We start from the raw sequence: 12,863 nt of genomic DNA, 5'->3' as shown, positions 1-12,863 counted from the left end.
TTTTTTTACAAATTTTATAAATCTGTAGCTAATTTTAGTGATGTAGCTATAGTTATTAATTATATATGTTACAAGTAGTTGTAATCTATTGTCATGCAGAAGTAAAAATAAAAAAAAATAATATAATAAATTCATGTCATTGTAGGTCAAATCAATTATACTTAAAGTCAAATTTGAAGACCTTTATATGAAAAGAAGTCTGTAATAGAGCAGAAATTTTTATCTCTCAGCCATGACATCAGCTTACGTTTTGTACTTATGTAAAGACTGCACTGTGTTTTGAGGTTAAATAAAAGTGTGACTATAAATTCCAGTACGTTTTGAACGTGACTCCGGACCTGCCAAACACGTTCGAGGCGGACGGCTGCGGCATCAACTATCTAAAAATTCCCATCGCTGACCACTGGAGCCAGAACCTCGCCGTGCATTTTCCACAGGCCATACGATTTATCGGTACGAACAACCATTATCGCGAAAAAGCATACCTATTTGTATTTAATTGGAGTCCATATGAACACGTATCAATCAATCAACATTACTTAATGAATATTGCAGAAGAGGCGATGTCAGCGCGGTGCGGCGTGCTGGTGCACTGCGTCGCAGGCGTGTCGCGCAGCGTTACGGTGACGCTGGCGTACCTCATGCAGCGCCACCGGCTGTGCCTGCGCGACGCCTTCGAGCTCGTCCGCAGCCGCAAGACCGACATCGCGCCCAACTTCCACTTCATGCGCCAGTTGCACTCCTTCGAGCGCGACCTCGGCCTCCACGAGCACAGCGCCAGCCTGAGTAAGGTCTGCTATGTTCTACCCTACCGCCGCACGCCACACCACACACCACGCAGCACACACCCCACGCCCCACCACACCCGGTTTAGCCCGAATTCGGGAGCCAGTGTCGACACGAATTAGCGAGAGCCGCACCGCACAGAAGGAGCGCAGTGCGGCGAAGGTACTCACCCGTAGCTGTTTCGCGGCAGGTGCTGGAGGAGCTAGGCGTTGAGCCGGTGCTGCCGGACTCGGGCGTGAGCAGCGCGCTGGGCTCGGGCGTGGCGCGGCCCACGCCGCTGCGCGCGCCCCCCTGCGGCTGCGCGCCGCCGCTGGGCGTGTCGCCCGACTCGGGCATCGAGTTCGACCGCTGGAGCGCCGCGCGCGACACGCCGCAATGACAGTTCTTCACGCCGCCGCTCGACTCCGCGCCGCAGCCCGAGTGAGCGCCCGCTCCCCCGCTCCCCCCTCGCCCGCTCGACCGGCAGGTGTTCGCCTCCAGGCGGCACCTCGTAGTGTTAGCTAGACGGACTAGGACGTAGGCCCGCTTTCGGGAAACGACGCTGCCGATGCGATAGTACAAAGAATCGTGATTATATTTATACCGAGCTGTTTTAACGGGGGAGAGACAGCGTTCAGAGTACAAGCCGCGGTTACGGTTTATAGTTAGTTATTTTAGGTAGGACGGTAGCGGTGCGGGCCCGGTTAGGCTAGAGCGTCCCGCGAGCGAGCTAAGGGAAGCGATAAGTATTACACTTTTGTATTTACCCAGTACTTTGTTTGATAGCACGTTACAAAAGTATAGTCGTTCGAGCACGCTACAAACTCTTTTTCACTCTTATAAATTACATTACGTCGTAGATAACTTAGACGAGCACTTAAAATATTACAGAAAAACTAATCTGTTTAGTGCCACAAATCGTATGTAATCTTAAGTGAAAATGGATATAGTAATAACTATGTATGAAACGTACTTTACACTTATGGTTTAAGTCAATTTTATAAGTTTGATATCATTAAATATATATTTAGGATATGAGTACACAATTGAAATGCATTCCCGAATCTATCTTCCACTACGCTGTGCATTTTGTGTCCATTCGAATTTATTTTGAAGATTTTTGAAAATTGTATATTTTTATTGTTTAACTTAGGTAGATTGTGGTCTTCGTCGGAATAATCTCAACGGCAAGGATATAAGTTAGGTACCTTCTGGTAGTGCCACCAAGTGTGGAGCTGCCAGTTGTAGCTCGAACCACCACTTGACTCAACTCCTAAATGTTTGTTTGTTTAATCCACCAATATAACAATGTAATTGTGTTACGTATACTATTCTATGGGGTAGTTTGACATAGAACTATTTGTTACAAACAGTGAATAAATGAATAAATAATACATAGAAAGTTATGACTAGAAACAGGGCTTCTAATGACTCTTCCATTGTTGTTGATATATGTATATGTACGTTTATCGTAGTGTATGTTAGTGGGAGTGAGAATGTGTGAATGTGATATATCGATAAGAAAATTTATTATAAAATATAGTTATTTACATTTTGTAACGACACTGACCATTGAGACACAGTTCGTTTGAACGTTGTTTCTTGTAAAGCTAATGTGACCGACAGTCGCTCATATTTTATTTCTAAATGTTATGATATTGTAACTAAGAGTATATTCTTTAGTCTAATATAGAGAAAAAATTATAACAGTTTATTTTTCTATCAATCTTCGGCAATATTTATGGTGGACTCGAATGTGCTCATATAGGTGGTGAACATTGAACAACTAATTATTGTAAAATGGTTAACGAGTCTTGCTAGTAAATGAGTATTTTTATATGGATTATATAACAATAAAAGTTATATATAGATAGTTACATTAACTGAAAGAATATGGAGAATCTTTTTATAAGTTTACGTGATATACATATATAAATTTTACGTTGAGCTCTTTACAATTTCCATAGGCATTTATTGTTTGTCTGATGTTGAGTCATATGTTTTCATCCACTTGAAATTGTAGTGTAAATAAGTGGCAAGCTTTACTGTTAAGAGAAGTATGTTAATTATGAGAATGTAGTAAATTGTTACAAATTGTAAATTTGTTGTAGAATTAAGGTTTATATTGAGATTCAGCTTCCTAAACATTTGATGCCAACTTATTTCGTACGAAATGTGCAAACAAACGTTGAAATCTCGTACGCATATTAAAATTGATGTATTTGTGATTGTTAATTTGGTCAGATGTTATGCTGACACTGTGTCTTGTAGATATTATTACCTACTGCACTGATTTGTTGAACAGTTAAGAAAGAAAAATATACAGTGTTTTACTTTGAATATGTTTTGCCTTAATAAGTACATAATTTGCACGTTATATTCGAAATTTTATATTCATAGATTTTAATATTAATAATTAATTATAATTGTAGTGCACAAAGTCATGTAAAACCTCTAGCATGTGCCGTAGTTGCCATGCTGCAGGTTAAGTGAAATCACAACATCTAGTGTTTGTACATAATTATATACATATTAATAACAGTTCTGTTTAAACTGTAACATAAATTACATGTTATCTGATGTTGATAATGTTTTAGAAGTCTTTTTAGTGCTTTCCTAAAGGTACCTAAAAGCCACATGGCACACGTAATATTAACCTCAAAACAAATATAAACATTGTTAATTGGATATTGTATTTCCTTTATATGCCTCCATATGGTTGTTTTTGTTGTGTTTACGTTATTATCAGCGGGAGATTTCTTAACCCCTTCATGGACAGTAACGACGTTAACGTAAAATGAAATATCAGAATATAGTATGGAGTACCTCGTTTCGCTGCATGAATCTCGAAAACCAACTTCGGGCTTTACAGTGCGATTTCTGTGTAGACACCGCCTACTGCTTCTCCATAGAAAAGTATCGACAAAATTCGACGATTTCCATTGAACATTTTATATTGAATCAATCACTATGGCAAGAAAATTAGTGACATTTTTGTGTGCAGTGCTATTTAAGCATTATCCACGAATGGGTTAATTAATCCAGCTTTATTCTGGATCTACGTTTTTGCTATACTATAATCAATTAAATGACGTTTTTTACCAGTCTGATAAAATTTGCAAAGCTATGACTCAATTTGTATGGAATTGAAGCGAAATTTTTTGTGGATAACTGTAACTATAAACTAGGTACGAGTCGGTTGCTGCTTGAATCCAGAGACTGTACGAGAATTGCGTTACAAAATTGACAGTGATTTATACAAAAAATTCACTTCCATTTCTTTCCGCAACGCTGTAAATTGATCCTTAGTTTCAATTTCTATTGAGGCGGAACGGTATGGAAGCGAATTTTTTACATATCATAGAGTAATAACTTTCTGGTCAATTCAAAAAGCTTATTCCAATGGCACCATTCCTCAACGATTCAATTCCTGATTGTACTAAAAAAGTTGTGATTTAGTGGAATCTAGTCCCAAAAAACTAGATTTAGGTTTTACCATAGATTTAGTATATACCTACTTTACCGTTTTGAAGTTATTACTATACATGTATTATTGTCTACGCTGAATTATGCTTATTGCCAGCGACACCATTTTTGAATCTTGGAACCCACAGCTCCTAGCTTAGATCTGCTTGCTCCCAGAAAATGTCTGAAATTGCCTATTCTAGTAGCAAAATTTTAGAATTAGTTGCCAGAAATCGGACAGTTCGAAAGAAATCGGATGTTCATTCATTCCATTTATAAGTACATTTAGGACGAGTAGAAAAATCGCACACATGATGAAAAATGGGTATGTAAGGAGAACCACTGTTCCAAAGGTTTTTTTGTGAGATCACGCACGACAGTAAAACACTTATAACTTTTGAATGGCGTACCGACTAATCTAGTTTTTTGCGACTAGAACAGACTATTCTGAAGGGCGACTTTTCACCTGACTTCTTCCTGTCCTTATCCGACGTTAGGAGGGCTCGACACAACATGTATTTCTCTCCCATTCTCCCCTGTCAGCTGCCATTTCCATACTCGCACCTTTCTTATCCATGTCATATTTCACACAATCAATCCATCTTTTCTTTGGCCTTTCTCTCTCCTTACGTATATACGTTAACTGCCTCTGTGGTCGAACGGTTACCATGCCGGACTGCCACGCAGAGGTCCCAGGTTCGATTCCCGGGTCGGGAGAAATATTTGTATGGCCTACATTTATTTCTCGTAAGTTTGGGTGTAATTTGTGGTTGTCTATGTGTGTGTGTCCATGGCACCCGCGACACAGGGTTTCCCTAGTGCGGGGCTATGTTGAGTGTGTGCGTTATTATTATTATTATTATATCCCTCCACATTCATACCTAACACGCTTCCCGTCACATGACATTCTTCCCTCCGCATAACTTGTCTATACCACGCTAACCTATTACTCCTCATCTTTTCAAACGTCCTCTGATTCCTTATCCTTTCTCGTAAATCCACATATCCACCTCAACATTCGCATTTCCGCCGCATGCACAGTTTGTTCATCCTCCTTTTTGATCTCCCAACATTCTGATCCATACAGTACGACAGATCTAATTACGGTATTGTATATTTTCCCCTTTAGATTAAGAGGCATTCGCCGACCGCAAATAGTGCCTGTGACCTGTCGCCATTTCATCCATCCTGCACTTCCCGGACTATTTCAACGAACAGAGGTAAAAATCGGAGCGGTATGGTAGGAATACACCATCTAAGGTAATATTGGTAAAACCGGAGGCACCGCCGAAGTCGAGGAAAAGCTGTTCTGTTTTCGACCGGCTAATCCTCAACCCGACACTCCAGTCTTACTTGCTGTTTTGCCTGTCTGCTCTGGATGTCAAGTGCATCCTCCCCGACGAGAACAATGTCATCAGTGAACAGCATGTACCAGGAGGAGGCCTCCTGTTTGTCCGATATTAGAGCATCAGGAGAAAGAAAATGGGGCTTAAAACCTATCCTCGCCCACATCCACGTTGAACTTGGCGGTAACGCCGGCTTCATACCGGGCGTACTTACAAGCTCTACTGTACATTCTTCTCTTTGAATGTCCACCAAAGAACCTCACGGGGTGCTCTATCGTACGCCTTCTCAGGTCAACGAACACCATGTGCAAGGTGTATATTTTTCGCACAAATGGCGAAGTGCGAATATGGCATCCGTTGTCCCAGTGCTAGACATAAATTCGAATTGGTTCTGGGTTATTTCATTCTCTCCTCTTATTCGTCACGCACTCACTTTTTCCCAAACTATACTATGCGACGTGAGCTTTATTCCCCGGTAGTTGTAACAGTCTCGTAAATCACCCGTTTTTAAAAACTGACACCAGCAAACTGTTGAACCATTCATCCAATGTATTAACGAATAAGGTCGGCCACTTCCATCCGCTTACCTGACTTATCAATAAAAAATTGGATATATATATATATATATATGTATATATATAGTGTCGCTTATATGAACGACAAACAATGTCTGAAATTTGATCCTAGTCGCAAAAAATCTACTTGGTCGCTGACACTCAACCGTGGTGCGTCCATCATTAGCTACACGGATAAAAAAATGAAAGTAAGTATTACTTGTTACTTTATTTATTACTTTTTCAAGTAGAAATACAATAATTACTGTTAATAACCATACAATTAATTTGTGTAGGTAATGGATGTAACTATCCCAATTACAATACGTTGAAACATCATAAATTGGAGTTGCACTGCAAATACATAGTATAGTATTTGTATTACTTTGACAAGTGCTAACAATGGCATAAAATAAAAAAACAACTCCGTCTTACAAATAAATCTCAATCATTTTCTAATTGACTATCGTTGGGTGAATACTGAGAATATTCTAGAATAATTCTCAGGCACTAGCTTAAACTAAGTCTACCTCCGAATAGGCCTATCGTTTCTTTCATGTGTAAACTCTTGATATAATCTTTAAATAAACATTTACATATACAAACAGGTGTACAAAAACCTTAACATAATTATAAGGATTTTCTCTACCTACATTATATACACTACGTTGGTGCTTGCGCGGTACGCTGAAACATGCATTATAACAAAAAATAGCAACCGATTAGCCCGAGTCAAACTAACCTTTTGCCAGATTACTATAGCTACTCCATTTATTATAAGTTGCCAACAAACTAATCACTGCGACTTTCCAATAGTGTAGCTGCCATCGCCATTACAACGATCTTTCCCCTCGAACATATACAAATTTTGGCACAAATACGTGCTATAATATATTATTACTATTTACTTGAATAATTACAACAAAGGCTTCACAATGACTTATTGCTTTAAGTTGAAATCAATATGAGTAGATACATTCTGAACAATAAGGTAATCTCGATATAAATATGCAACATTGTGTTACACACATAGAATTCGAATAGTCGAGAAGATAGGAATGCTTCTTAATAGAATTAAGAATAAAGGATATATTCTTTGGAATGTAACGAAGCTTAAAAGTAGAAGGTGATTGATATATGATATTTAGCGAGGCCTATTAACATAGGCGATTTCAATCGTGGTGCCAAACGATGAAAGGTACGGTAAAATTATTAGAATAGTGATCGAACATGCGTTTGTGTACATACTTAAAAATAAGGTGTAGTGCGATGAAAATCGTCTAATGTAAATAGCGGCATACGAATAGACGCCATGGATATGTGATGATAATGATACTAAGGTACATTCAAAGGCGCCAACTTACCAACGTTGACTGTATCATTGGTCCTTCTCAGAGTTTATATCTAGTATTGTAAATAACATAAAACATTACATATATAGAATACGCTATTTTAATGGCACATATTTAATTTAGTCAATTTTGTTCAATCTTTTCTCTGTGCCATTTTTCTGTCAATACATATAAAATACGTCTTTATCGTCAGTATAAGAAAACATACATATTCAATAGCTTAAGGGACGTCAATAATAAATCTGCACTAGCTGCTAAGGCGACTTATAAATCTGAATTAAAATACGCTAAGTAAAAATATATTCGTTTGTAACGGTTACTTATATACTAGGATTGACATGTAAATTGGTGCTATGTTCAAATGAAGGCAAATACGTGGACCACGATCACGTTACAAGCTCTCAAGATTCACCACTTATTACACTTAAAAAAGAATGCATTCATTATGTCAGAATTCTAAAATATGAATCCAGATACATTTCATACAACAAACATTTTGTATAATCTCTTATGGAATTAGTGTGTAAAAATATTAAATAATCGTAAATATTTGCGAACTGGATAAGTTACTTGTAGATAGATAATTCTAATACTGAAATATAAAATGTAACTTTCTGTTACTGATACGTCACTTCTAGCGATTTTATCATGTAATCCAAAGTGTAAATTTCATACAATTACGTCTCTAATGCACTGCGTCGATGTCTCTTTGGGCTCTTGAAATTTTGACCTGCGAATAAACATGTCGTTTTTATTTTACGTGAGACATCTTTTACGCTGTCTAGCAACAAACAAAAAGTAATAAGGGCCTTATAACGAGATATTAGAGCGTAAGCAGTTACAATATCGCGATGGTAAAAGTGTCGTAACAATATCATTTATTCAACTCATTTAAGATGTGTGTAACGAATACATTCGAATTGTTACCTTGTCCTTAGGTGTTGAGGCTTCGCCCGATTCGAGAGCGAACATCTTCATTTTCTCCTTGAATGAGAGCTGTTCAGGCACAGCGGGCGGCGCTGCACGCGCCTCTTGAGCTTCTTTCTCGGCCAAACGCCGGGCACGCGGGTCTCTGTATTACAACATTACACATTATTTCATGTTGTCCTCGCGATTTATTACAATTAGCTGTATGTTACGTTTTTTCTTAATAAAGTGTACGTATATATTACCTATAGACTTCCTGTGCGCCGATGACGCCAGGCGTGTGCGCGAGCGCGGCGGCTGCTGCCGATGTCGGCGTCGTCGGTGACGCAGGGCCCGCCAGCATGGTTTCAGCTTCCTCGATAAATCGCTGTAAAGAATAAAATTCTCAAGGTCGTAAACTAGTAAGTAAATAATTATATGAATTCCTAAATAACGTGACCATAGATTTAATTTTACTTACTGTGTTATATATTGTTTCTATATTTTAAAGTGAAGTTTTAAATGTATTTTGTATTGACCAAATAACTGTCACACTTATTGTTTACACTACAATAGTCCAAAAGCAAATATTACTAACATCGGGATCGTGTCTGGTAGGCGGCGGAGCCTGCGGCGGCGGTGGTGGATCGTGAAGCGGTGGCGGTGACGACGTCGGCGGCATGGGCGCAGCAACTGATGCAGCAGGCGCCGTCGACGCTCGTTCGTGGAACGACACGCGTTTGTCGCGACCTGTGCTCGGAGGAGAGCTGAAAATAAATAGTACAGTATAGAGATCGTCCTATCCTTTTTTCCCCCTTTTTTTAAGTCCCCCGGGAAAGAAAGCAGGATTCACACTTTAGAACTGCCAACCTTGACATGTTCAATAATTTTAATGAATTTTCAGTAATTTATAATAATTTAATTTTTTTATTTAATCATTAATGGAAATAACGTTACCAAAGATAGATTCGTGGTACTTAGTTACAGCAGTGGAAGCTAACTGATCTTATAACATTTCGTTCATCAAATGTAACAGAACTAAAGGATATACGTGTTACACAGTAATGACTTACTGTGGCTGCGGCGCATGATCATTGGTCGTGGCATGCGCGGGCTGGTGACTGGTCGGCGGTGTGGCAAGTGAGAGGTGGTGCGTCGAGGCTTGCGGCGAGAGCGCACGCGCGTGTGACGCCATCACAGCGAATGACGAGCCGCGTTCAGGCGGCGGCGGTGGGCCCGCACCCGCGCCCATGCCGATGCCCGCTACGCCCGACGACAACTCAAGCATACGCTGTTCCTCTGACGCCTGAAGGAAGCATTTCAACGTTTTGGGATTATAACAACAATCATAAGCTCTAGCATCTCAGTTCTTTTGTACCGCAGGTTGGAATCATAATTTTAAGATCACGGCAGCATTGTTATCGTACATAGGAAAAATAATGTTACCCACTTTAAGAATAACATTACCATGTATTTGTTTTCAAGTGTAATTTGTTAATTACTTAGAGTTACCAATCAAAGTCCGAAATTATATTTTCCAGAAATAACGTTTATTCGAATTTTCATAACCTCGAAAGTAATTTATAGATAGGAAAATGTTTTTTCTTTTAAACGTAACTTAACCTAATCTAACCGAACATACTCGTGTCTTTGCGATAAACATCCAACGTATCCTGAAAGAACAACGGTTTCGTTATAATTCGGTTTTCGGGGTAATGAAAATTGGAACAAACGTTGTGTCGGACAAAATAAATTCGAGTTTGTGATTTTTATTTTATTTTATTTATATATTTGAAGCAAAAAAACAAATTTCAAATATTTAAAATAAAATAAGCGTCCTTACAGGGTCCTGTGGATATCCGTTAGTGGTTTCAGGACGCGTGTTGGTTTTGAGTATGGACTTGGGCGGCGGCGGCGGTTGTGGCTGCGTCTGCTGGGCACGGGGTTCGCTCTCCACCGGTTCGGGAGATAGCCGCTCTTCCTCCGCGCCTGTCTCCGCGTTCGTAACGTCCTCCTTTACGAGAAACATACAAATGACAGTAAAAGCAAAGAGAACAAACCATTTGACAGGAATAACAATGTTGCCAGACAAGTATAAATCTGATTACGTATATTTTTAATAATGTTTCACAACAAGCATTTCAGAAAAATTGTCTACACTGGACTCACATAACCTATATAAGTGATAGGAGCTTAAGTTTTTGAACATTTACTTTGACTGAAGAACTTTAAGCAACGTTATAAAAATCATGATTATTACATATGTATAGTTCTATTCACATTGAACTTCCGAAGTGGTACACATATGTATTAGCTAAAGAAATTGATACACATTCATACTGCTACATATCTCCAATTTGGTAAGCAAAGACTACAGATTTTCACTGCTTCCATATTTTTTCGCCAAATCTACTCTTAACAAATTACTAAACAATAAAGTACCTCGTGCTGTGTGGCGCGCCGCTCGAAGTCCCTCTCGAGCTGCAGCGCTCGCAGCTGCTGATTCTGTACCGGTGTGCGCGACGACCCTATCGCCAACAGTTGGGCGATCGCCGCGTCCCTGCAATCAAATAAAATTAGTGCTGGCCGCCGTCAGAGAGAGTACAGTAGGGTGTTGCAAAGAGTTTTGAAACCTTCCTCGACGTGCAGTTACCACGATGTTGTTTTTCCAAACTTAGTTAACAACAATAAATGCCTATCTTGGTAATAATCACAGTTATCAAGATTCCCCAAGGTACATACTTGGTACTTGGTGCAATGGGCGGGTATCCGCAACTCGACGACAAAGCGCCTATTTTGCGAAAAAGTACATACTTATTTAAAGTATATAGAAAACTGCAAACCTAATTTGACTGTGATTTCGCCAGTAAGATTTGTCGTTCCACAAAGAACAATGGCGGACTCCCATATATACTTTTGTTGACATAATTTTTATGTCTGTTTATGAAAAATATGTGAAAATATAGAGTATATATTCCTGAACAAATTTGGTTTTTGGTTTACTATTCTGAGTAGTCGGGAATTACAGGTATTCCGGTTTAAAGTTTTGGAGGTTATATTTTACATAATTGACTACAGAAGCCTTAAACAGGATTAATAGAAGCTGAAAGATGCCGTGGATTTGTGACTTGATTAAGCTATTAGAAAGGAAATTATTTTATATAACGGTCAAAAAGCATGAAGTTAAGCCATAACAAAAGGAAACTGAGTCAATATATACTGGCAACTCGGACACAAATTATTTTTTTGTGAAACGTGCCATCTATCCCTGATAAGTATCGGGAGCTTTATGTCAGTTTTAGCACTTTCGAGATGGAATTATCTGGTTTATTTTTTGTAATAAAGTAATGTTTTATTGCAAATCGGTCGAATCAGTACATTTTATTACATATAATTTTGCAGCTGATCTTTGCTAATAATAATTACGAAACGAATTAATAATCAATGTTTCATCGCGTCATCCCCATTTTGTATTGTGAGTATGTAATTCAACGCGAAAATTTAGAAGCGTATCTAATAAGTTTTAGCTGGACATATACTAACTAATTTTAATAACTTTATTTTATTTTATTTTTTCAGTATCAGTAGTTTGTTATAAAACCTATTTTATTTTTAGTTCAGTAGTTTGTTATAATTATTAATCCAAAGATCGAACACAAAGAAAAACTCATTCGATCCAGCTGGACTTGACCCAGCGCGTTCACCATACCGTGAAGCCGTGCCGTTTTTATTTATTTTTATCAATTAATCATTGAACAAATGAACAAACGTTCGTATGTATTTTTTTTTTTTTTTATTTATTTATTAGGCACACCAACAGTTACAACAATATTTCATTTATTAGACAACATCGAGAAAAAGCTTAATCTAATTGCTTAACCAATTACAGGTGAGCACCACATGCGAAAAAATTAAATGTGTAACATATGCTCAATATAAAATATAAAAAATAAAAAATATAAAAAACAATGAATACCAAGACATATTACTATTTTTTAAGTTTGTTACCTAAATAACAAAAAATATTATTTCTATCTATTATTAAGAAAGTGTACAATTGAGTTTTTTAACCCTGGGAGTGAATCATAGAAAATATCCACATGTTTGGAGCAGTCATTATACAAACCAGACATTCGAGCCACGGGGGAGTTCGAACCCAGTACTGTTCTACGACGTGGCGGGTGAAAAGGCTTAATGCGAAATCTGGGACGTTTAGGGGGAATTCTAAAATTTAAATTACCAAGTAGTTGTGGGCAGTCAACCATATTGTGAATGAGCTTATAAAGAAAAACTATATCTAATAATTCTCTGCGCTTTGAAAGAGGAGTAATTTTAAAATGTTTAAGTCTTTTGTCGTATGATTTAATTTTTTTTGACAGCCCAGCAGAGAAAGACAAATGCCATAAAAAGCGCTTTTGAACACGTTCTAGGTGCAATGAATTAACAGCATAATGGGGTCGCCATACCACACTGCA

The 12,863-nt window shown here is 38.3% G+C and overlaps 2 protein-coding genes across 7 annotated transcripts in view; one reads left to right on the top strand and one right to left on the bottom strand.

Moving 5' to 3' along the window:
* Positions 1 to 2,685, top strand: part of LOC113236779 (dual specificity protein phosphatase Mpk3) — a 29,674-nt gene extending 26,989 nt beyond the window's left edge. The window contains exons 4-6 of one of the 2 annotated variants that reach the window (XM_026472947.1): positions 315 to 453; positions 556 to 791; positions 977 to 2,685. In XM_026472947.1, the coding sequence (XP_026328732.1) occupies positions 315 to 453; positions 556 to 791; positions 977 to 1,165 (564 nt within the window). In that variant the 3' untranslated portion in view covers positions 1,166 to 2,685. The remainder of the gene's footprint in view (positions 1 to 314; positions 454 to 555; positions 792 to 976) is intronic. The other variant, XM_026472948.1, reaches the window with a different exon arrangement.
* Positions 2,686 to 6,357: 3,672 nt separating this feature from the next.
* The window catches only part of LOC113236920 (afadin), a 94,547-nt gene continuing 88,041 nt past the window's right edge, over positions 6,358 to 12,863 (bottom strand). For 3 of the 5 annotated variants that reach the window (XM_026473140.1, XM_026473143.1, XM_026473141.1), the window contains 7 exons: positions 10,831 to 10,948; positions 10,232 to 10,402; positions 9,462 to 9,694; positions 8,987 to 9,155; positions 8,655 to 8,776; positions 8,410 to 8,554; positions 6,359 to 8,212 (listed from right to left, as the gene is read on the bottom strand). In XM_026473140.1, the coding sequence (XP_026328925.1) occupies positions 8,168 to 8,212; positions 8,410 to 8,554; positions 8,655 to 8,776; positions 8,987 to 9,155; positions 9,462 to 9,694; positions 10,232 to 10,402; positions 10,831 to 10,948 (1,003 nt within the window). In that variant the 3' untranslated portion in view covers positions 6,359 to 8,167. Of the gene's footprint in view, positions 8,213 to 8,409; positions 8,555 to 8,654; positions 8,777 to 8,986; positions 9,156 to 9,461; positions 9,695 to 10,231; positions 10,403 to 10,830; positions 10,949 to 12,863 lie in introns of all 5 variants that reach the window. The other 2 variants (XM_026473142.1, XM_026473144.1) reach the window with 2 other exon arrangements.

Source organism: Hyposmocoma kahamanoa, unplaced genomic scaffold (assembly GCF_003589595.1).
Source record: "Hyposmocoma kahamanoa isolate Upper Pololo Valley unplaced genomic scaffold, ASM358959v1 92, whole genome shotgun sequence".
NCBI lineage: Eukaryota > Metazoa > Arthropoda > Insecta > Lepidoptera > Cosmopterigidae > Hyposmocoma > Hyposmocoma kahamanoa.
The sequence above is the reverse complement of the archived record's forward strand: the minus strand, read 5'-3'. Positions and strand labels throughout refer to the sequence as shown.